The sequence below is a fragment of the Rhyacophila brunnea genome, unplaced genomic scaffold, assembly GCF_057557595.1.
Source record: "Rhyacophila brunnea isolate RB1 unplaced genomic scaffold, BYU_Rbru_1.0 scaffold_1, whole genome shotgun sequence".
Lineage (NCBI taxonomy): Eukaryota > Metazoa > Arthropoda > Insecta > Trichoptera > Rhyacophilidae > Rhyacophila > Rhyacophila brunnea.
This window is the reverse complement of record NW_028232751.1, coordinates 16,916,399-16,942,279: the sequence shown is the minus strand read 5'-3', so window position 1 is coordinate 16,942,279 and position 25,881 is coordinate 16,916,399. Positions and strand designations below refer to the sequence as shown.

General features: G+C 34.8%; 1 protein-coding gene across 2 annotated transcripts; it reads right to left on the bottom strand.

The window, feature by feature from the left end:
• Positions 1–958: 958 nt before the first annotated feature.
• On the bottom strand, positions 959–24,701 carry LOC147079541 (uncharacterized). Of its 2 annotated transcripts, XM_085941847.1 has the most exons (14): positions 24,582–24,695; positions 23,756–23,882; positions 20,978–21,130; positions 19,188–19,339; positions 17,535–17,884; positions 15,992–16,161; positions 14,418–14,554; positions 13,828–13,978; positions 11,939–12,105; positions 6,384–6,520; positions 5,551–5,782; positions 4,518–4,704; positions 3,075–3,187; positions 1,492–1,701 (listed from the first exon to the last, which is right to left on the bottom strand). In XM_085941847.1, exons 3-14 carry the CDS (start codon positions 21,105–21,107, stop codon positions 1,624–1,626), a joined length of 2,004 nt encoding a protein of 667 aa, XP_085797973.1. In that variant the 5' UTR covers positions 21,108–21,130; positions 23,756–23,882; positions 24,582–24,695; the 3' UTR covers positions 1,492–1,623. The 2 variants fall into 2 exon arrangements, with proteins under 2 accessions (XP_085797964.1, XP_085797973.1); XM_085941838.1 differs by lacking the exon at positions 23,756–23,882 and having other exon boundaries at positions 959–1,701; positions 24,582–24,701.
• Positions 24,702–25,881: the final 1,180 nt, after the last annotated feature.

The window sequence follows — 25,881 nt, the reverse complement described above, 5'->3', positions numbered from 1 at the left end:
GATAATGTCAAATAAGTATTGACATATTAACAGATAAATTAAACGAACAATACTAGAATAATTATGCAATAATAATTAATCTGGAATAGTGATCTGAATTGATTTAAATGATCTATTATGCAATTATTAGTAAAATGTGTTCATTGTAAAAGTGAACTCCTAAACTGAGAATAAGTAGCGTAATATATTTTTGGGTTGTCATCATTTTCTCGACGTTTCAGTTTCGTTGCAGAGGCCATTATCAAGAAATGAAGTAAAGGAGCAAGAATCTGCTTTGATAGTGCAAAAATATATTACGATAACAAATAATCGTGAGTGTCTCAAACATTGAGCTAAAGTACGTTTTTGTAGGTTAATTTTTTGTTAATGAATATTATATTAGGCCATCATATATCAGTTTGATTGGTCAGAATATCCAAGGGACGCGACGAATTTATGAGTACCGTCTGCATATTATCACACAACACTTTGGCTATCCATCTAATGCTGGCTCTATTAAAAATTGTTGGTATAATCAGTGGCGGCCGGTGGTCTTCAGAATAGCATTTTCTGGCAATGGTTTACCTTCTACACTCTACACTTTGTTAAAAGTGCAAAGCGGTATGTTTATTTTTTAAATCTTTCACATTTTGATTAATTTACGTGAAATTTATATTATATATCAATCTTCATTGAAACTCAGTTTTTTTCTGATGTATTTATGTCATTAAAAGTATGTTTCTCTTATATTATCTTTCTTATTTACTCGTGTAGTACTGTTGTGTTCTTTTATTATAATGAATGTATTTGAGTGGTTTAGAAATAAATGCGCCAGTTTGTATTTTCATAAAATGTTGGTGATTCATTAAAAATGTCTCATATCTTTCTTATAGGTACAATTTCTGAAAAATGTATTTATAAATATTGTTTATATTATACATACTAATAATATAAGAGATTTTATAATATATTTTTTATTAACTCGCCAACATTGTTATAAAACACAAACTGGCATTTTTGTTTCTAGAGTCCTAATTTCGTGCGCCGATCTAAAGTGTGTAAAAAATGCTAAACAAAACGCCACTACAGGAACATAAGACCACCCACCATTTATATAGTATACAATGACCCCACTGTAATCCTGTGCAAACCGAAAATGTGTTTGGATCGCAATCACAGCGCGCATGAAAGGAGTATTGTTCATAATACTGCTACATGTGCTACTTCGCAAAGTGAGTGATACACATATGAATAACAATGAAAAGTTGAGCCATGTCTTAAAAAATGCAGGTAGTGCGTAGCACTTACATGGTATTAGAGGTGCTGCCGCTGGGTATAATTTATTCATACAAATACATTAAGGACGTTTTGGTGACATTTCACAATATTATTGCATAACCATTCTAAACGTAACATTTAATAAACCAAGGACAAATATATACATAAAAGAATTGACAGAGTAAAACATGTTTTTAGTTGTCAGAAGAGTGTTACAATGTCGCTAGTGTTTCAAGTGTTACTGTAAAATTCAATAAAACTATATTTGGTAATTATTCCCCAGTCAATGCCATTCTTGAGGAATCTACATTTCATAAAAATATACTTTAAAATTAATAAAACCTAATATTATAAAAAAAACTATTTTTAGTCAATTGGGATGAGTTTTAAGGATTCCAGATGGTCCTCATCCTCCGAATCTTCTTCCTCATCTGCTTCCTCATCCTGAAATTGTAAGGAAATTAAATATTAAATTAAATAAAAACATCTCTATACAAAATTGATACTATTGACCAAGGGTAATTTATAGAATTTGAATTAAAATCCTAATTGATGAAAGTATTCCTTAGAAATCAGTTTCAGTGTCTGGATTTTGCCTTTTGGAATCTTTAGGTTGTACGCTATGGTATAGATCCAGTAAAGATAAACTACGAGCACATTACAAGATTGTAAAAATTATAATATTTATAAGCAGCCCTCAAATTTCTCTATTTCTTCAGCGATTCCCAACCAAGTCCGCGAGAATTCACAAAAGTCTTGGGAAAGGGGTAAAACCGTCCTTGTAATACAGCAAAAATAATATGACCAATTTTTAAACAATGAAGCGTTTTGAAAATAATATTGTGTCATAAATATTATTGTAGTAGTGAGAATTTTACGTGGGAGGGAAATTTTCATAGCAGAAAATAATGAAGAAATTTAGTTTTCAGTAATGAATGTTACCGCCTACTATGCAATGTTTACCTCATTTCTGTCAAAGTTTTCAGAGCTTGAATGCTTACATTACAGTACGGTAAAGCATTAATTGTGTGTTAATTGATATTGTATTGATGTGTGTTATATTCAAACAAAACAAAGATAACTCAGATAAACTATACATAACTATAGGTGACAATAACTTCAAAGATTATCTTTGGATGTGTCCATTAAATTTCTAAGTAAATATAGTAAGTGACAGGGTGTTTAAGGTTGGTACTTTATGCATTTTCACAAGAAATGTGACTTCTTTAGCTGCAATAATTACCGAGGCATTACACTACTCAGTGTTCTGGGAAAGATTTTAGCAGAAATTTTCTTGATGAAAATAAGGGACCCGATAATGCGTGGGCTAAGAAAAAATGAGGCTGAATTTCTATCTTCATCATCCTCTTTGACTTAATATTAAGAAAGTCAATACCACCTGACTGAGGCATGCACGTCACCCTTACGGTGAAGCTGTGCAACCTAGAATAGACCGATGATGGGTGTCCTATTCGATAACTCAATTGATAACATTCAAGGGACAATCGATAGACTACATGACAATAATTAGTCTCTTGAAGAAGAAAACTAACGTTTTGTGCTGAACCAGATTTACCCCTGATTAGCGACAGGCAAAACATCGAGACTGTCGTCAGTTTCAAATACCTTGGGTTAGTAATAAATGAGTCATACAACTAAAAAATAATGCATGTAACATTTATATTACGTTGGAAAGGTAAATAAAAGACCAGATACAAATTTGAAAGCTAATTCAAAAATGCTGGCTCTGACAAGAAAAATACAAGTTGGCGACGGTATACCAGTTATTTTTTTATACATATAATAATTACCCTTACATCAAAACCAAAGCAGTTTTCCATGTCCTTCTCTGATGTAATATGTTTTATTTGAGCCATGTCTGACTTCTTTAAGCGTAGTGAGGATTCATTGCTTGATTCATCCAAGTCACCTAATAAAAAACAAAATGTACAATGTACTAAGAACAATGGAAAAATTATCTGTATTGCGCGACACAACTTTCTTGCTTACATTATGCCATTCTCTCTTTTTAATTCACACTTTAAATACCACTCCCGCCACTGTGGCGTTCTGTTGTAGGCAAACACAAAGCATCTGGGATGCCAATGCGGTGTCTATGGACATGTGCAATTTCGTGATTCAAAAGAAATTCAATATGTCCCATCAAACCCTGCTAGCATGGGGATCGTCGTCATCGGGCATAATGTTCATACAGTAAGAAATAATATTTTTTTAATATGGTCATAAACAATGGCAAGTAAAATGGATGTTAAATCGTATACTGAAACTGTCATTCTTTCCATGAATAGACTTGTTTTGAAATCTTTGATTTATATCTTCGATTTAATAGTTCAATGACAATACATATTTCAAATTTCATTGAAATTAATCGGGTGGTTCAAGTTGTGTAATTTTTAATTTTGCGATGACAATTTGCTGATCTTTATCAAAACACTACCAGTATATTATGCAATTTTCGCGGTAGGTAATGTATGTAAATATTTTGCATCTATAAATATAATTTGATACCGCTATGAAAAGAACAAAGCAAATGACATCAATATTAAGTGGCAAGATTACGATGCAAAATTGGAATATATAAATAAATAGCTTAAAATAATGCTCTACACACTTTTCATTCTGTGGCACAGTTTGAGATACCTACTTAGAATTAATGCAAAATATGCTACCTACTCTATAATGTGTTAACAGTTAAGCACTCGGTCCAACACTAATGCGGAATTTATCATATTACGTTTACACTTATCAGGTGCCTGAGTGTTAAGAATGTGACATCAAAAGAAAAAAGTAACGCTCGAGTGCCAATGCTAGCTTGACAATATTATTTTAAGTTAACGGCGCATGCAATTTTTTTAATATAAAGTACTCTTTGCAAAAAAAATATTGAATATCGAGAGTTCTAAGCTAAAAGGTGTTGAAATAAGAATTTTAATGGTTTTGTCATATATTTTTCAATACCCTACCAAAAAAATTGTTCTAACTTCATCACAAAATAACTCTTGTCGGTACAGTTTTGGGATGCTGAAGATGACATTTTAAACAATCTAACGCAATAACTTACTTTCACCAAATCCTCCCCTATGCCCTTTGTCTTAGGACCCTCGATATATAGAAACATACGCTTAAATTTTTACAAAATCAGTACAAAATTATAACAAAAGTTAATGAAAAGATAAATTACCTATGGCAAATCAACTTAGATATTCTCTCATTAAAATGTTTACGACAGATTAACTAACCATGGATGAAATTTTCTTCGCCATAATTATCGGAGACCACTGCCATCTGCTCTTCCCCGCCTTCTCCCGTAAGTTCAATAACCTCCAGCACGACATACTGCTGCATGTCACTTGATGACATACCTGTACCACTGTCGGGATCCATCTCTTCTTCTTCAGATTCCAACCCGCTCTGCATCACTTCAACCTACAAACATAATCACAAGTTATGCTGATACTTCATATTGGTGATTTTATGGGTCATGTGACATAATATGCACTCCACGACTGAAATATTGAAGTTTCATGAAATTCTGGAGCTCGAAATTTGAGAAACAAAATTTAGGAGGGAATTAAGAAACGTGGGTTGTCTCTGTGCGCTTTAGACATGTATAATTTTTTACACCTTTAAATTCCTTGTATTTAATAGAGGAATATTAACAGCTCGTTAGTTTTGTTAAGTGAAACTTATTTACGTGCAATACAGCAATTCTACGAGTAGAGCGAATCCGGCTGATGCGGAACAAAAATCAATCACAAATTAAAAATCGAAAAATAAAAAATGTTCATGGTTTGCCTCAAACTAACAACCTTTCATTGCACACAAGAGTGTGGATAGAGCGACAATATAAAAAAAAATACATAAAACTACTTTACAAGGTAGAATGGTTTAATATTGCTATATAATATGTACATCAGGCAAATAGCAGTCTGTTGCACATATTTCTGCGATAGCTTGAACGTTTAGAAATACTGTGTTTGTCTGCCATTAGGTAATACATATCCATATTATGGGTAGATATCGAACCATAATTTTTTCACCACTTAATTTAAAGCTGTTTCACTTCTATCATGCATGCCTTGCACACACGACATACACATCATCATCAGAAAGACAATCTAATTCACATCCATCTTCCAATGGTACCTATTTGTTAATGTCATCAAGTTTTATTATTTATACATAAAGTTTGCTGTGATTTCTTGAACTAGTTTTTTTTCACGGAAGCGATGAGACAGCTTAATAGAATTGGGATAATCAACGAATACACACCGATTGTCCATCAATGATGTGAATCTTCTTCTGACGCCCAAGCTTAAGGGCGAGACTCTTCTCGTGTATGGCAGACTCAGGGTCATGCACCGCTAAGTGCCGGATCAGGTTACCCTTGTGCCGGAACTGCCTCCTGCACTCCACACATTCATGGCTCTTTTCTTTTGGACTAGGCGGGATGTACTCGGGGTTGTGGTAGAGGTTCTGATGACGCTTCAATAACTGCTTTTGTCTAAAGAAAACATTAATATTATTAGAATTAAATCAGATACATAGAAGTCTTACTAAATAACATACAATAACACAATATTTTATATCGAATCTGTAAAAATACCAATTTATTAATCTGCCTCATCACAAATAAAATAGCAATAAAAGTCAAAATTTACTTTTAATAGAGAAACTAAGATATAGAAAGATCACATACTGAAAATTATATAAAAATATTTAAAATACAGTACCATTTTTATTATCTATTTTTAAAATCCAATACACTTGTACTGGTTGGTAAGTATCCCTGCTATTTAATAAATTAACTCTGTGGGGCATTTCTTTCGAAACACATTTAATACCAGAAATTTTCAATAGATGCCCTAATACAGTGTAAAACTAACACGAGAATTTCTTTACGTTACGGTTACTGTACGAAAACTTCTTCTTGGCTACGTATTAATACTGTGAACTAACATGCTCCGCCCATTTTTAACCGCATCTCCATTAAAGCTCTTCCCATTTAGTAAACAACAGAGCCTGGAAGTGTAGCCAACATGTTTTCATATAGTACGTCACATAGTGGCTGAAAAGGGACATGAAAAAGTCCAAGTAATTGTTACCTGAATGTTTGATCGCACTGTTCACATGCAAATGGTTTCTCATCAGTGTGGATGAGCATGTGCGAGTTGAGGTGGCGCATTGATACCGATGCGTAAGGACACATTTCGCACTTGAAGCACTTCTCCCCCTCGTGAGTCTGCCGACAAACAAGAATAACATTTTGTGAGTTATGGTAAATAATGTAGAAGAAATATGTAACAGTAATATCACAATGTCTTTCTAATACCACCACAAACTGAACATTTTTGAGCAAGACCCTTTTAAATGGAAAATATGAATCACTGGTCAGTTTTGTCAATTCCAGGTTAGATACTGATACAGTGAAAGTCTCTAGAGCCGGGGTGGGGTCATGGAATAACATTAAATTACCCAAAATAAGGTACACATGTTTTTATTATTCCTATTTGTGTTTACAGAGTGTGTGATTTTTAATTCTTGACCTTGAGATGTTTATTCTTTACATTAAGGCTCAGCTGCATTACAATGGTGTTTTTCCCTGCCGAATAGGTTCTATATCCATGTATTATGGCAGAAGGGTCGACAGGCGAACTCGGGTAAATCACTACACTACACTCAAAGATTCATGTCAGCGGAGACTCTCAGAACAATTACCTATTTTTGGACATTTTATTTATTAACTTTTATTAACAGTAGCTAACTCAAAAACAACAAAAACTGAATGGCAGTTTTGCTTGTAATTAAAATAGCGCCTGTACACGTTCATGGATTTACTTGCGGCAATAGTGTGTATTTTAAACTTTCACAAAAATAACTGTTCACACGTAAAAGTGCCGACTTTCTCACCAATCTCATTCTTCAAGAGTAAGCGAGATGCGATGTCATTTTATAGTACTATTTGACAGGTGGTGAAAATCGATTAACCTCAAAATGAGTCTCTGCGCGGTTTAGTTTGCTTTTTTAACGGCAGGTTCACCACTATCGTTCTACTGCGCAGGTGCAAAAAAGGCGCAACTATCGAACAAATCCTAAACTATCGCGTGGAAACTCAGAAGCTTCCGAACTTTTTTGATTCATACATGCAATCTTGCAACTTGCATGATAATACGTGTTTACACATGCATTTTCTTGTTATGGCCGCGATAATGCGTATTGTCAGCAGTAAATCCATGCACGTGTAAACGGGGTATAATGCCTTCATATACATTGCAGTAAAATTGATTTGTATTCAGATACACTGTTGAAATAGAAGGGAATGAAAAAAACACTATTATATATAAATGATTACCCACTAGAACAGAATCAGACCAGGCATAGAATTTGATAGCACGTACGCATAGCCAATAGTATTAGTCTTATCGGCAGCCCATACGAACGTAGCATGATATGGTATTGTCAGAGGCCAAATGTTTTTTGACTGATTCTAACACAGTTTTTTTTTTGCCGATTACCCTTGGTCAAACGACCCTATCTTGATAAAATGGTGGCCAATAACGGTTTATGGGTAATATTTCATTAACCGTTATCCTCACAGAATTTTTATTCCGAGATGAACGAAAGTTTGTTAAATTCTACACAAAAAAAGATTTTTATATAAATTAAATAAATTTTATATAAGTTCCCAACTGTTTTATCACAATTTTTTGAAATCAACATTTACTTATCTTCTCACTTTATTGAACTGCAATAATAATTATTTTTTATAATGGGTGGCCTCAAAATAATTCAGTGCAAAGGGCTTCCACACCCCTAAACTGATACAAATAATTCCATGATGACATAATACCCAAGAATTATTTTTCCTATAAAAAGTTATAGGTTAAAGGTAGTTAAATAAATTTCATGACGGTAATAGCCACTACCCGCAATAGCATGTAATTTAAACTATTATGATAACTGTTTACACACGAAAATGCAAATTGTCGCGCCAATCTCGTTTTCCAAGTGTCAGTGAGACACGTTGGTTGTTACGTGCATGTTTTCTGTGCTGCACCGCAGATTTTGTTTGGGCAGGTTTGCCATTATTGTTCTACTGCGCTTGCGCAAATATCGCTATCATGTGAAAATTCAAAACGGCTAATCTTTTTTGATCCATGCATCTTGCAACTTGCATGATAATACATATTATTTACAATTGCATTTTATTGTTTTTTATTTATTGGTTGTAATAATACGTACTGCCAGCAGAAAATACATGCCCCTCCCCAGTAAGCAGGCTATAATGACACACTGCACTGCATACTTGCATAGAAAAGAAATTCCCAGAAATAAAACAAGACAAGTCAAGACCAATGACAGGATACTTCCGATTGATCTATCTTGATAAATCAAAATAGGTTACAGCGAACAAAGTATTTTTCAAACAAAAATATTTTATTCGCAAAATATTCTAAATAGGTAACTTATTCTGTAACTTCATTCGGTTTAAATTCTAATGGATTTAAATTTTGTACTATTCCATTAGAATTTAAATTCAAATTCCATCAAGTCGCCTCCCTCGGTCGATAGTATTAATTTCATTGCATTGCAGAGCCCACTAAGTGACAGGATTCGCTCAGTTTTCACTGCTAGAGGCTTGGTTAAGCGGCGACACCATCCGTTACACTCGTCTATCTTTGATATTAGTGGTCTTGTTTATCCGAAATTATGATACAAATGTATGGATCGAAATGGGATATGATGATAATGAAAATAATATCAATTTAGCAATATATTCCAATTACATTTATAGGAAATAATATAATAAATCATATTTAAGTCATGTTTCGCAAGCAATAAATCTGACAGTTAATGCAATAGTATAACAAATAAAACCTTCAATTGTTTCTTGTCAATTACGCAACGCATTATGCAAAATTCTAATAACCAAGAGATATTACAACATCGCCACTGATAAGCGGGTATTAAATCTGCAACCTTCCCCACGGTGATGGTGCCAGAGTTCCAGCCACTGAAACCATAGGTGAAAGAGTTTGAATTCTTTATCTGACAAAAATATGTTTGATCCAGAACATTGACTTATACCAAAACACAGTAAATGTGCCAACAAAGTAAACAAAAAAATATAAAAGGATCTGAAAAGACAATATTGGGATTAGGGATTTAAGGGTGAACATAAAAAAAACATTTTTTCTATTTTTTAACGTTTAGAAAGGGAGGGAGTTAAAAAAATAGACAAAATCGTGTGAAGTCATATGTGGACGGCCTCTTAGCGGAATTGGTCAATATATTTATTTGCTTTTTCATATTTGTATATTGAGGTTACATTGCTGTAAAAATGTGAATATAGATTTGCAATACGATTGTCATTTGTAGTTAATTTGTCAACCACATTTATCTGCTTAGGAAAAAATTAAATTTTCATTAGCAGACCAAGATATCTACGAGCAGGCTCGTTTATGCATTATTTGCACGCTACATTCACAAGTCAATGCAGAGCAATGGTAAAGCGAGGTTAATAACTGTTACTCACAGAAAAGTTAGTTAATCTGGTCGTCTCACTGTGGAGGCCCATATGTTCTGTTTAGGAGTGAAATGGTAATTTACACTTTTTTCTTGCGCAATATTTAATAGAAATTTCCAAAAAGTTTCAGTGTCTGTCTTCAAATTTTCATAGAAAACATTAGCATCTTTTAAGAGTTCATTACATATAACACAGTGAAAACTTATTTTTGGTTTTAAGATAAGATTTAATTGAATGTGGAGCAAAAATTTGTTGAAGAAATGTTGAGTAGAGCAAAACTGACTACTATAAATGTATTAATCATGTCAAACTATGTTTTTGTATAATATACACAATAAAAAGAGGCATATATTTAATATAATTATTTTAAATATGCCTCCTATTTTTTTACGTGCAAACATATTATTCATATAAACATGAAAATATTACTTACTCAATTAAGCTGGCGTTACACACCGTTTACTTCCATGGCTGACTGCACAACCTTCATCCAGGAAACTCTATCCTGAGCACTCTCTCGCCAGTCGGTCACACTCAGCCCCTGCGCCCCTCTCGACGTTATCCGCCAATCTCCTCCGGAGGCGGCCCAGGAGCCGAGTGCCTACAGGGGTTCCTTCATAAACTTTATGGAGAGCCCTAGATCCATCAAATCTAACAATGTGACTGGTTCACCTGATTCTTCGCACCCTCAAGACATTTGTTTATATTGGCTTTAATTGTTTCCGGAGCTTAACATTCGTACAAATGCGCTACCTTCGGTTTTCTTTAACCAGTCTAAGTACTCTTCGGAGAATTTTTGTTTTCTCATGTTTCTCCGTTAGGCTCCAGGTTTCACACTCATACAAAACGATTGGTTTCACTGTCATGTTGCATACCCAGAATTTTGTCATTTTTTTTAGGTCAACCAATAGAATCAATCACAGAAGGATACACATAATAAGAGATATAAAATAAAAGAATGAGTGATGGTCCCAATAACAGGCAGAGACAGAAATAACATGCAGGCATTGGACACTTTTGATAGATGTTGGTAACAAAGTAGTTACAAAACAACGGCGCTTTTGAATAAACCAAACGTTTCCTGGGTCTCTATTTTTCCTTGACACTCTTAATTACATGGTCTTCTCAGTGTTAATTTTTAGATTTATTCATTTTACCGCATTAAATAGGAGAAAAAATATCCCGTATACATGTTTCTTTTTTCCCTGAGCACCACTAGATCATCGGCATAGCCTAATAATTTATGGGATCTGTTTAGGATGGCTCTATCTCTTTTTGGATTTGGAATTCTTTCAATATGCTCCAAAGAGTTTCTCTATGCAGTCACATGCAGTTTTGAAATCCACAAAGAGACAGTGAACATCATAGTTGTATGACCACTTCTTTTCCAGTATCCATCGTAGTATGAAAATCTGATCGATAGTGCCGTGGTTTCTCCTGAATTCTCACTAATAATCCCCAAAACTATTTTTCGCATAAGGCAATAACCGCTCTAAAATAATGTTTGAGAGAATATTGCTACAGTATGATTTTTCTATCGCAATTAGTGTGTAGCCAGTGAAATAACATGATTTTTAAATTCCCTCGTCTAAAAGCAAACGCACTCCTATTTCACCCTATAACATCACATTACAAATTAAAAAAAAACATTACTGCTGTTGCCAATACGCCAATCGCATGCCAATAACCAAAAATATTATTCAAAATAAACTGAAAAACATAAATTAATGCCCAAATGAAATAAATGTTGCTGCAATAGAATTGCCCTTATTGACTATAATTCTTAGAATCATTTTCTTGGGTCTTGACCGCCTAATCAGAAAGTTTCTTAACAGATTTTTTAATACGATAAATGGTTGTTAGCCATTCCATCAACCTATTAGGATGATCTGGTTCCAAAGACAAATTAAAAAAACAATTTGACATTTGCACAGACACTGGATTCAAACGGCAAACAAAAATTCATGACTGCAGAAGCGGATATTCTGTACATAATCCATTGCGGGATACATCCTATTATTAGATAACGTAATTGAAAAAATTGCTCTTCAGATCGGATAGAAACAAAAATATTTTCTAACCTTCAGAAACGTTCTGGCTCCGCACTAATAAATACGATTTGTATATAAATACCTTATTATGCAGTTTATAACTGTATCTGTCTGGGAACGATTTCCCACATCGTTTGCATTTGAGGGGTTTCTCCGATGTGTGCAGCTTTTGTACATGTATTCTCAAATCAGTCTTCCGACCACAGGTCGTTGGGCACAGTTCACACGGGAATATCGGCTTCTCGCCAACTGCAATACAATAAAAAAGTTAGTGTCAATTCGGGTAGACAACTATGGTGACTCCTTATCCGTTATATTCTTTTTAATTTTGCTCTAAATGAGGTTGTAAGAGAAGCTCTCAAAACAGAAATAATAGCTAAATCTAAATGCTAACATTGAGAAGACCGCGTACTTAAGCTTCAAGGAAGAATAGAATAAAATATTTTGGTGGTTAACTCGACATTCGAAAACACCGCTGTTTTTAAGTACTTAAGAACCAACATCACCCAAAAGAACGAGATGAACCTTGAACTTGCCAGCAGACTGAAGAGTGGAAATGCAGCATTCTTCGCACTAAAGAGTTCATTCTGTTTCAAACAAGAGGTGTATCTTCCATACAGCTATCATGATCCCTTATGTTCAGTCACCCACATAGATGGCACTACGGTAATACACAAAGTCGCAATGACACGGCCAGTTCAATAACCAATCAGAGCGCAGTGCGTATTAAACACAAATCTTGTCACTGTGTACAATTGCAAAGTTACGTGGCGGATACTATACTTAAAATTATTGTTTCAGAATTTACATGTAACATCGACCATCATGGGTTTTGTGCTGCGCAGAATAACAGCAAACGATGAAAATTTACAATGAAATCTTCAGCCTTCATATAAGAAATTAATGAATTCATCAATTTGACAAGAAGTGCAAATAATTACCACTAATGGTCGGAGTATGTTACGATTATTATTATGCCATATATCGAGTGCTTAAAGTCAGACAACGTTATCTACAAAAAAGTGTTTTTTTTTTTTTTTGAGATAACCTTATTTTACATTTACGGCTACATGATAGTCAAACAACGTTATGTCAATCTCTTCTAATTTCTTATTAAATCGTCAGTAAAGTTTAACACTAACTACATAAGTTACCTTGTTTTCATATTTTTTTTAAACTATCCCTATAAATTTTAACATCATCATAAGCAAGATAAATGTACAATACACAATAAATTATAAAACATTAACATTAGGTTTTAAATAAACATTTCCCTTGTTAAGTTACAAGAATCTAAAATAACGAATTTTGGCTCTCCTGTAAAGTTGCACTTTTGTAGATAGTGTTGTTTGACACTAAGCCCTCGATATGTATCCCCATAAACTTATGTTGTTAATGTCAATACTGTTGCAATAAACTGAATAAACTGTATCTAACATGAAATAATATTCTTTTATTTATCTTTGCCACAATTTCGATTTTATATTTATGAATACGTTTTTGAGCTCCGGGGCTCACATAGTCAAAATGCAGTCATACCAAGAGATGGGAGCACTTGTGGCGGGCATCCTCTTGTATGGAACTTACGAACGTAGTATATATACGTCCAAACTACTGTCCACAGAAACAAAATTCCAAGTATATAAAGTAACAGTGAAACCTGGAGCCAAACAGAGAAACAAGAGAAGGCTATCCAAGTATTGAAAACAAAATTCTCCGAAGAATACTTTGATCGGTTAAAGAAAACCAAAGGTGGCATATCCGTATGAAAGCTGTGCTCAGTGAACAATTTAAGCCCAATATAGTCAATGACTTGCGGGCGCACGTTGTTAGATGCAATGGATCTAGAGCTCTCCATAAAGTTTATATAGGAACATCTGTAAGTAGTTGGCCCGTGGAGGAGATGGGCGGATTATATGAATGGTGTGTAGCGTCAGCTTAAGTAAGTAAGATGAAAGAATTTATGCATACCATTATGGGTAAGTTTGTGCGCCTTTAGGGAGTTTGACTGGGTGAAACACATGTGACAAGCATCACATTCATAGGGTTTTTCTCCGGTGTGCGTTCTCAGATGACGTTTCAATTTGAAAGTATCGGGTGACGCATATGTGCAATGTTGACACTGTAATAATATAAAAAGATATGTTATAACATGTGCACAATAAGAATGTATGTAATACGGTCTGATTCATCATTCAAATTTACATCTTCAGATAATTGAATGATTTGCAGACCACAATTTAATCCATCTGTTAGTAACAGACACTCCCTACTTCTACATAAACAAAGAAATTCCAATTTATCCTGTGTATCAGACACAATTTATTTTATTATTTGGTCGAGGATTCATTACTTTTCTTTATATTCCTCAGTAATGCCATCCATATCACTCACCATTTCCTTAATGCACAAACGGACAGTGGGTCACGATGACTCAAATACTTATTCATTATGGATGTTGACGAGAGCCCTATAGATGGCATTGTTGGGTTCCTAAGAACAAATTTATTGTAGATTAAGCTTCTGAGAGTTAAATAAAAAATCTAGTCCTAAAGATTTACCTGGTAAGGCCGTTCACCGGTGTGGCAGCGTACGTGGCGTTTAAGCTTGGATAGTTCCACCGAAGCGTAGTCACACTCGTGGCATTTGTGTGGTCTTTCATGGGTGTGACGGTACCGTACATGTCTCACAAGTTCTCCTGTTAACCAGCAAACAAACAGTTCGATAATCATTCATAATAAAAATACATGTTGGCTATAGATGTAACAATATAAATTGAATGACACAGTTTCGGTGCAGAGCCGTTACTTATTGTCAATGTATATTTTCCTCATTAAAGAATTAAACGCAGCACTAAAAACCTATAAAAATACCTCATGGAGTATGTTGTGTGAATGTGAATGAGTTTTTACAGTGAGAACTTCGAATTCATGTTGAGAAAGTCAAAACCACCATGAGGCATAGCTTGTACCCATGGTAAAGCAGAGACCTGGAGTACGATGATAACACTGTCCCATTTGACAACTCAACAGACGGCTTTCAAGAGACAATCATCTGTCTGCTCAACAGTTCGTCCCATGTCAGTTTGAAAATCAATGCACAGAATACCAACTTTTTGTGAAATAGCATCTGTTGCGATCTAGATTCCCCCGGATTAGCAACGGTCTTACATGCCTGTAATTGAATAACGTAGGAGATAGCACTTCGCAAAGAAAGCTCACTATTCAAACTAGAATGGTTGGTGCAACATCAAACTCAATGCGTAATATCTAGGACGCATGGCTGTACTAGCTTAAAATTCAATGTCGCCTTTTCGAATCTTTATAGCGCCTGTACACGTGCATGGAATTACTGTCGGCAATAGTGCTTATTTTAAACTATTAAGACAATAACTGTTTACAAGTAAAAGTGCTGACTGTATCTCCTACTCATTCTTCAAGAGTAAGCGAGACGTGATGTTGTCATTTTATACTACTATATGACGGGACGTATTGATAATCGGTTAACCTCAAATGAGTAGTTCGTTCCAAACTTGTTTGATTCATGCACGCAATCTTGCCAACTGCAGGATAATACATGTTTCCCCATACATTTTCTTACTGCGCACAGTACATCCATGCACGTGTAAACGGGGTATTACATTCCAACGATGCTGCTTTACAGTAATGAGTCATGACACCTTACAGAGGTTCAGAGCAGACGGATACTCAGCTTCGGGAACAGATATAGATGCTTGGGGTGAATCGATAGATACTGGGTTGTGCGATATGACTTTAAGAGTAATGAGGATCATAACTGTCTGGATTACCTTCATCCCCAATAAGTCTGGATAATCAAGGTTCTACTGTATATATTTCACTTTCAATTATCAATACATATGTTGAACGCTTGTTCACATACGTACCCTAGAATAATTCTATAGCCAAGAGGTGAAGACAGCAGTGGTGAAAGATGGAAGTAGGCTGTGGAAATTCGACAAAAATAGTGCACACTACACTTTGTCAATTAAACTTATTTGTTTTCATTGAACTAAGAATACAAATTGCAGGACAGTAAAATGAAGCTATTACCTCTTCAATAAAGAAATATTGAATAGTGATGGACGTACCTATGATAGAAACAAATAATTATTTACCTGATGTTGTGAAGGCGCTTTCGCAAGACCTGCACTTGTGGGGTTTGGTCCCAGTGTGAGTATTCACATGGTTTTGTAGGGACGCCATCGTTTTGAACCCCCTCTCGCAAACTGAACATTTGTGTGGCCTTTCTTCTGAGTGGGACTTCATGTGTCTAGATAACAGGTACCTGCGGGAAAGAATGTGAACTTAGTTTGCAGGCGAAAAGAAAGAAACGAAAGTGACTAAGCGTATTGGGATACAGGAAACATGAACAATGCAGAAATTGAAATGATTGTTACATATCTACCAGCATTCTAAAATAGCAATGATCTCTCTTTCTTCATACCCTTCGCTTCATTACTGAGGATGATGATCAGTGAATTTAAAAATGTTACCAAGTTGTCATGTTCATACGACGACACCAGAGATCAACCTTCGTTCCAGGCTGTTTGGATTGCCTCCTACCACGATAATTATCATCGTATCATTCGTGACATTTGCAGCTTTTCTTTTTTAAAAATCCATTTTAAAACACATTTAAAAAAAAAAAAAAAAAAAATAGATTATACTGTTTCATTTTTTTATTCAATTTTATAGAATAAATTTCGGATTATAGAATGTCAAATTCTTATTATTCAAAATACGCAGTTTGAAAAACTTCAAAAAACAGAAAAAAACAAGAAAAAAAATTGTTTAGACTTGATTTGTCAATTGTCTACTGTCAATTAACTACTTGTCATAGCTTTGACATATACAATAATGCACGCGTGCGTGAGCACAAACTGCAACGATGAATCTGCCTTCCATAAGCCGGCAGCTGCCATTTTTATATAACAATCTCATAATTTTAAATCGAATTAAACATCAAATGTTGTATCAACATATTTTTATTTTTATGATAAATGGATCTTAGCCACTTGCTCAACCTATTAGGTACATACTCTAAACACACATTGAAAAACAACATGTAAATCTGCCTTGTATTTAAACTCGGGAACCACAAAGTTATAAACTGGCTCGGCCATCATAGGCATACATAGTGAATTCAAATCACACTCAGTCCAACTTTATTTCTAGGATTTTTTTTCACTAACATGTATTTTCAACAAAAAGAATCTTACATTCTTAATCTTACGTATATTCAGTATTGGATAAAAAAATCATTAAATTACTATTATTACTATATTTCGAAGAACTGCTCAATTACTGTCAGTATGGCGGTAAATGTAAATGCACATCATACAGTGAACTTGGGTAAGGATATTATAATTTGGGTAATTTTGAATATTATAGAACTTGGATTAACCATGAAATTGATATTATATTTACCCATCTACCATGGTAAATCAAGAGTTAATTTTAGATTCAATGTTGTAAAGCAGTTGTCTGCCAAATTTTTTGATTGCATACCCCTAAACGAGAAAAAATAAATTACATGCACCACAGTGTAATATTATGTATATGCGATTTAATTGAGTAGAAATCCACTTTAGCGTATGCCCATGGATCAACTCATGCACCCCACTTTGGAGACCACTATTCTGAAGAAAAAATACCAACCTTTTGGGACTGGTGTAATTGCAATAATTGCACATGTGCTGCGTCGCAACTGTTTGGGCTTTTTTCATAGGTATTCTAATAATTTTGGATTTATCATCCTCTGCGCCAGAATCCAACTCCTGTGGTTCCTCCATCTCCTCATTCTCATCGAAATCATACACTGTCATGTTTGCATCTCCGTCAGGAAGAACCTTTTCTTCATGACCCTGTTCCTTGCCGTCTGGCTGCTGCACAATCAAGACATAACAGACTTCCCCATTCAAGGTTTCTGATGGCATTATGGTTACCGTTTGAAAAGATTCACCGTTATTAGCGATAATTTGCCCACTACCATCCTCCGGTAGAGTGATCTGAAAACAATTCAAAGATATAAAGATATTATTGTATACAGCCGAAATAACTATTATTAACATATTTTCTATTCAATGAATAATACACAAGATTTAACCTGATCACTGCCAAATACGAGATATCTCGTCAAATGATCCAAGTTCGCTACGCCAGATACGAGATATCTCGATAGTACTAATAATTCGGTCAAAACAAATAATTTCAAAATAGGACACATACTGACATCTATCAGAATGTTCCTAAAACATTTTATCATATTAGTTAATGATTTTACTATCGATTTACCTTGAATTTTGTCAAGTGTTACAATGAGATTTTAGAGATGTCATAGTTTTTAGATTTTTTCGCAAATTATATTTGGCCTGTTAGGTACTGCCAAGGCCTTTTTTTACGGCAACTAGTAGGGAGTTTATGACAGCTAATAGGGAGCTAACGGGAGTTAATAGCATGGCGGAACCCGGCGGGCGAATTTCTATGAAAAAAAACCATATAAACATATCTTTTTTGGAAATATATTAAAAGTATACCATAAAGACCATGATTCTAAGAGATGGTAGTGTGTGTACAATAAATTAAATTATTTAAAACAATCGACGGGGCTAGTATGAGTGTCAAGTACAGAGTGTATAAACGCTCATTCTCTATGGCCGGCCTTGTGGCATACATCTGATTAAATATATTATTATCTACCTACTTTCTCATATTATACATTATGTATCAAGCTAGACTGCAGCAAGTTTAACGTGAAGCGTAGCCTCTTCGAAGATTACAATACTGACAATCCTTTCATAATATATCACAGCGCCACAACGGCGGCCATGACACTTCAACTTATAATTTTCGCACTCTACTTATATCATGATTTTTATATATGGTTAGAGGGCAATTTAATATGTTAAATACGCTTTTCAGAATAAATAAAATCGTTATTTTTTATACATATTGCTATCTACTTCCCTCTGGAATTGATTATTTCCCAACAAACCAACAAAAGGATAATTTTTTTTCAATTTTCGGTCTTGTAGAATTCGTATTAATGAGGTTTTGCTGTATGTGTTGCGTTTACATGACAAACTTTAATGCATATTATAATATAAGTATATTAAGAAAAATAACATATTCTTTAATACGTGTTTAAGTTAATCTTATATTACTCCACACAAGAACCATAACTTCTTACAATCACACCCAGAAGGTACTGTACTACCCATTATTTGTGTTCCTTGTAACTACCTCAGATCACGAAACAGTAAGCTCACATTCTTACTGTAAGTGATTATTAGTCGTAATAAATTAAAATACCTCATTGTCTTGGATTACCGCCTCGCTAACTGTAGTCATGACGGGCTGGGAATCGGCAGATGCCTGGAAGTAATAGTGGCCTTGTTGGTCTACAAAATAGGTTCCTTCGGTACCTTCGTCGTCACCCATCTCCTCTTCCACTTGCTCCATTTCTGTAACACGGAATCATATTTAAAAAAAATGACTTGAGACAGTTACATAGGTATATATTAATTAGAATCTTAACAGTAGTTTCAAGACCGTAGTTAAGACTGGTTTTTTTGATCTTTTCTCGTGTTGAGACTTGGACCATAAAAGAATAACATAGTCCCTTGATTGACGCCGTGTAAGTGAAGAATACTACGTATCTTTCAATACCTTTAGCTGTGCAGGCAGCAGAATATGGGGATTGCTGTAGAAACATAACTAGTGCATTTAAAAGAAGACACGATCCTCAAAAGTAAAGGACATGAGATCGAAGGTGCAATATCTACGCTATCATGTAACAAGAAAAGCTAAACTTTTTCAGTCAGGATTTGTGTGTTTTGTGTTACGTCACATTTTTATGTTCAACTTTTGTCTACATCTGTATACCATAGACTTCAAATTCGGTACACAGGTGCCAATATGGTGATAATATTATAATCTATTAAAATTTGCGGGTGGTACTATATTCCAAACACTCACGGCATTCTTAAAAAAATTTATTTTTTGTTAGTAAATCTATACCATAAAAATGCCCGAATTCCCCATTGGAAACCTAAAAATAATCAGAACCAGTTTAAAAATATCTATAATACATGGGGGTCACAGAGGAGAGAGGGAGGGCTCAATGAGAGGGGCTGAATTTAAGGTTTGTGTGATTATGTAGCCTGACAAATATCATGTGAGCTGCTGGTTGACACCTTACCCAACGATGTACTTGTGTTCTTCTCTTACGAGGCACATTTTCACCTTAGTGGCTGTGTTAACAAACAGAATATGCGGATCAGGAGTGAAACAAATTTCAGTGTGCTTTATGAGAAACCCTTTCATTTGGATCGTGTCACGATATGGTGTGCAATTTCAAGAGTAGGGATCATCCGCCCTTACTTTTTTCAAGAAAACGGTTGTGCTGTAACCTTGAATTCAGACCGTTATTTGACAATAATCCAAGAGTTTTTTTACCTGGTCTCGAAGAAATGGAACTGGACAATGTGTGGTTTCAGCAAGATGGGGCCACAACCCACACCGCCACGGTTTCACTCATTTTTTTGAGACAAGCCTTCCCTGGGCGGCTGATCTCAGAGAGGCGACATAAACTGGCCTATGCGCTCGCTTGATTTAGCCCGCTGCGATTATTTTTTAAGGGGTGATCTCAAATTCTTGGTTATATAATGACCATCCACGGACCTTGGAAGCCCTACAGAACAACATCCGAGCTGAAATTGCCAATGTACCGGTCGGCATGCTTGATAGAGTGAACCAAAACTGACGAATTCGACTGAATCAGTGTATTGTGAGTGGAGGGCGATATTTACAAGATATAATTTTTAAAACTGTGTCATGTGACAGGCGAAAATTGGGAATAAAAACATTTGAAATGTAAAAAAGTTTTTTTTTTCATTTTCTCCCCATCCTGTACAAAATAAGAAATTATTCTGATGAAAAATGTTCACACACATAGTTTGCTACGTTAAAAACAATAGGTAGTCATTGAGTGTTGGGACACGGGACAAGCTAAAAGCTCTTAGCCAAAGTAGTTAGATGCAAACTATGACAGCCACTGGTTGTGCGTCTGCGATTGGCGATAATAATATAATTTCACTCACCGGCCATTTGAACAGTCACGTCGTTCCCTTCAATTTCTTTGTTGAAGGTATCCAAGTAGCTCTGAATGAGAGTATTACCTTCAACACACTCCAGCTTCATCTTATCGTCGATTATAATAGGCACCGACATTATTATATTTTGTATGTCGAACCCTGCAAAATTTTAAAGAAAAAATATTTTTTTTGTCTATCATATGCATTCCAGGCCTCTTGAGATTTCTTATCATTAAGTGCTTGTTAGCCAACAAAATACGAGGCTGTAGGTGGGGGAGCTTACCACTGAGTATCAATGGCTACAAATTTACAAAAGTCTTTATTAGTATATCTCTGGGATTCACACATTACTCCTCAAAAGAACATCAACCAAACTGTAGAATAATGACTATCAACAAATCCTACTACATTTTAGTTACTGAAACCATTTAAATCAAAAACTTGTCACAAAGAAAATACTATAATAAAGATACAACCCGCATTCAGCACATTATCATAAAAAGTTCAGAGAAAGCCGGATATCTTTGAAATGAGGTGTCATCGGAGCAACATGAGGAAGGTGCAACCACAAACTACACGCAATGTACAAAGATCTACCCATCACCTCAAATGTGAAAATGTTGGTGTCTTCGTTGGGTAAGCCATGCCACGACAATCGAAGACACCCACCCAACCACCCAAGAGGCTCCTCTTCAATTGATTAAAAGGAAAATGACGGTTGCAAGACTGTGTAGAAAGAGTGATGGAGGAGTCGAGTTGCGGAGGGAGCTTGCAGCAGACAAGAAGAGTGGGGACGTCTAATGGAAATTGGTTGTGGTGCTGATGATTATTTGTTAGCCATTGACCTCCTACCCACGGAGTAAATGAATGAAGAGAAAACAGCCATACTCTCATTTAGAGTAAGTCATGTTAATTTCACAATAACAGTTTGTAATTTACAAATCAACAAAATTTGAACCCACAACCGGCAGTGGCCTTTGTTAATTCAACACTAGTAGGCATGCACAGCAACAGATATGAGCACATAAAAAGGTTTCATTTTTTCAAATATGTAATATAGCTCGGAACGGTTGACAATGATAGATTGAAATTAGAATAGCAATGCTTTACCAGCTGTTGAATAATACATCATGTTTGATATAAATACAAAGCTCATGGAAATCTTTGAATGGCTTTGTAAATTGAGAATTTGCAATTTGAATTGAGCAGGGTGACATTGAATTTTATTTAATGTCACAAGAACATTTAATGCTCGGTAAAGGTAACGTTTAATAGAGTAGCTATGGTGAGAGGTTGTGTCAGCGCCAGTCAGCAAGGCATGGAAAAAATTACTCAAAGGTAGATTTAAAAAAAATGTGATTTAAGTAATTTCCCTGATACCATCTTGTGAATGCCATGACTAACTGTAGTTATTCTACTACGAGCTAAATGTTAGTAGCAGTCTGTGATTAATTTTTATGTTAGTTTTTTGTATTTGCAATCAAACTTTTATAAGATCTGTTATAATGTAAGATTTAAAAATAAATAAAGAAATTACTATAAAAATAATTGTTTTTCTTTCTGCATTACCAGTATGCGAAATGTCTACTTTTTGTCACTGGTCTGCAGATGTGAAAAGGTTGGGTTAACACGGAGAAAGATTGCTAAAAAACTTAAATGGAAAAGGACAGACACAGCTTGAAATAGACACAATCGCTGGAATTATTTGGTGGTTCCAAGAAGTAAAAAAACTTCTGAAAGGTAAACCTACGTGCCAACACACAGGACCTAGAGGCCTTCACCCAGCAATGATGACAAAATAATATTTACCACTATACTATACTGTTGTCCATTTCCCATGCATGATGAAGAATAAGCACCATCATCATGTCATTGTGAAAAAGATTTTCTGGTAAGTAGTACTTATATGAATAAATATGCTTGCGGTGGATACTGGGTGTGCGAAGTTAATGACTCCAAAAGTAATGAGGAGATAATACAGACATAAAAGTAAAGCAAATAAATTACCATGTTCACTCTTAAGCGGAGTACATCATGGACTTCCACAGAGCGGAAGTTATATACTAACAGACTTTTATTACAATGAATTGTCAGTTATTCGCCTGACCCATTGGGTCCTTGCACTGGATCAAACACGAAAAGCAACAAGTATTTTTCGTACCCAGCACCCCCATTAGACCAATGACCCACGGCTTCAGAGATGGCCACTCTACCAGCCAGGTCATGTGGATGCGTAATCATATGGCGTAAATCATCAAATAATAATTTTTGGTGTATTAAATTCTGGTCCACCACAGAACATACTATAAGGCGACGTATATAAAGGGATAGATAATTTCTATATCCAAGATCTATCCTGAACGTTGAAAACAAAACAGCAGAATTAAATATCCACAGAATAGGAAGAAGCTAATGCGTGATACACCAGTGAGAAACTTCTGCTGTTTTCCTCTAGCCTACCATGAATTCACAGACCGAGATAGAATAATTCACACTAGATGAAGTCACTGAAGCGCAATATTTTCGGAAATGTTTGCTCGCATGCATGAATTGTATTGCAGGCCACCAACTTGCGGTAGGTTGAAATATGATCACTTGCTTTTTCCCTCCACCACCCACCACGTCTCTATACCTGTTATGCATGCATATAATACAGTGACATAATGAATGTTAGGCGCCCTTCAAAGTTGTACTGAAAGTGTCCCATTTCCCAAGACCCTGGTTGTTTATTGAAAGAAAAATATTTCATAAAATCTTTTAACCCAGATTAGAAAATATGATTACAGAATAAAGGTGAATCATAACAGGATAACCAAGCTGAACGGTGACTGAAACCATTGGTAGATTTTTGAGTCCCAGAATGACCGGACACCAAATATCCTGGCCATGCAGATAACCCAGTGAAAACGATCTAGAGGTAGACAAAAGGAATATATTGACAATGTAGAATAGGATTAAAAGAGAATCCTGTCATGTTTCAAATAAACAATGTCAAATAGTGACATTTTTGTATTCTTGTTTTGATTGGACTGGCCATAATCCAGAGGATGGAGAAATCATTCAAATGTCTGCAGTCTTAAAAACAATGTTGGGAATTAGTAGAATGATTTACAGGAAGTATTGCATATCATAAATGATTATGCACAAATGCAACAGAGCAAAATATAGTCTTGTGTATAGAAAGAAATACAATATTACAATATAAATAATGATCTATTGTGTATGTTAATCTTATCAATGTAACGATTGAGCCGGCGATTGTGACAGCGTCATTTTACAAAACAACAAAACGAAACAAACTAGAACTGCCGTTGCATTCACGAGCGACAAAATAAAACAACGTATTGGGTGGTCCGCCATTTTTTGAAACTAATAAAAAAAAGCAATTCGTGCACAATGTTTTCAAAACAAAAATATAACGGACGCATGATTACAGGAATACGATACAGATGGCATTTACGCAAAAAAATGCACAGCTCAGCGCATTCAGCGCTGCAAGTCTTTAAATCAGCGGAACTTAAAAGAATAAGTCGTCACTTCAACGATATGATACTACGTCGATTGTTTCCGAAAACGCCATATACTTAAGCAATTGAAATGAATAACTCACTCTTTAAATACAATCACTTTTAAATTCCATTATCGTACTTCCAATAGTTCAGAATGAGGGCATCATACCTCATCCTTCAATCTTACAGTGCCAAGATGGCGAGAGATGGCGACTGGCAATGCAGGTATGCTACGCTTTGGGCTGCCAGTACCAGAAATTTATTGTAAAATGACATGATAAAATTTAATGATCGAACCTCTTTGGATTTATTAGTATTTTGAGGGTTATTCTTCCTTCCGTGAGTCAGATGATGTTCCTGTTCCCAAATCATGATTTATTATGAAACCCACAATATTATGACTCATAAAAAGCGTGGTATGTATTTTATTAGCAAATTTTCATACGAAAATCTCAAAAATCTAAAATTTTGCGAATATCCATAATTCACTACAAAAATAAATTGTAATTTTACCAGCTAATGGGATCCGAACCCGTGAACCATTGATCGTAAGTTTAAGCGCTCCAATGCAATATTTATGCCTATATTAAATATATAATTCACGAAAATATATATAAATTGAGAGCATTAAACATTATATTATTATTATTACACTGAAAATTTTTGTTTCATCGAAATCATTGAAATATGATAATACATTAACTGAGTTAGCATTGTTTGCATTCCTAAAAAAATTGAGTCCTTTACACGTATTCAGTGTTCAGTGTTGCCATATTTTTGTCACGGACTATAGTACGCAGTCGCGTCCAAGAAATTATAAAAATACAGTAGGTACCTACCTACTGGGTTGAAAATGTGTGGTTTTTTTGTTTATCATAAATAAAAAAAATGATTAAATAACGAATAAACAACGATTTGAACAATTGAGGACCTTGTAAGAAGAACCACTTAACCCTCAAAAGCTTATTCTGAGATATTCAGTGTTATACATTTCGAAATATTTTCTTTCTATTATAGGATAGGTATTATGTTTATATATGCATGCTTTTAATAAAATATTTTGACATTATTCAGCTACTTAAGTAATAAAAAAAAACGGTGTGTATACTTATGTACGCTCGTTAGAAGTTATACTTCTTTGGCGTAACAAAACAAAAACAAAACTTGTGATAAACTAGATTCTTTGACTAGCTCTTAATTATCTTGTTAAATTAAACACTCAAGAAAAGGGACCGCTTATTGGAACGTCGTTGGTTTATGTCTATACACTTTCACTTATATTACTAAATTATACAATTATTCATCGTAGTTTCTATTTTAAAAGTAACAACTGCCACTATGACGATTAATAGTTTGTTTACGTAAGGAATTGCAAATGGCAGACAATAATAAATTCACTGC

Coding starts and splice junctions, on each gene's coding strand:
- LOC147079541 (XM_085941838.1), bottom strand. CDS start 21,107: ATGTCGGTGCCTATTATAATCGACGATAAGATGAAGCTGGAGTGTGTT. Junction 19,340..20,977: donor CGTGACTGTTCAAATGGCCG/GTGAGTGAAATT, acceptor TCCGTGTTACAG/AAATGGAGCAAGTGGAAGAG. Junction 16,162..17,534: donor AATTACACCAGTCCCAAAAG/GTTGGTATTTTT, acceptor TCTTTCCCGCAG/GTACCTGTTATCTAGACACA.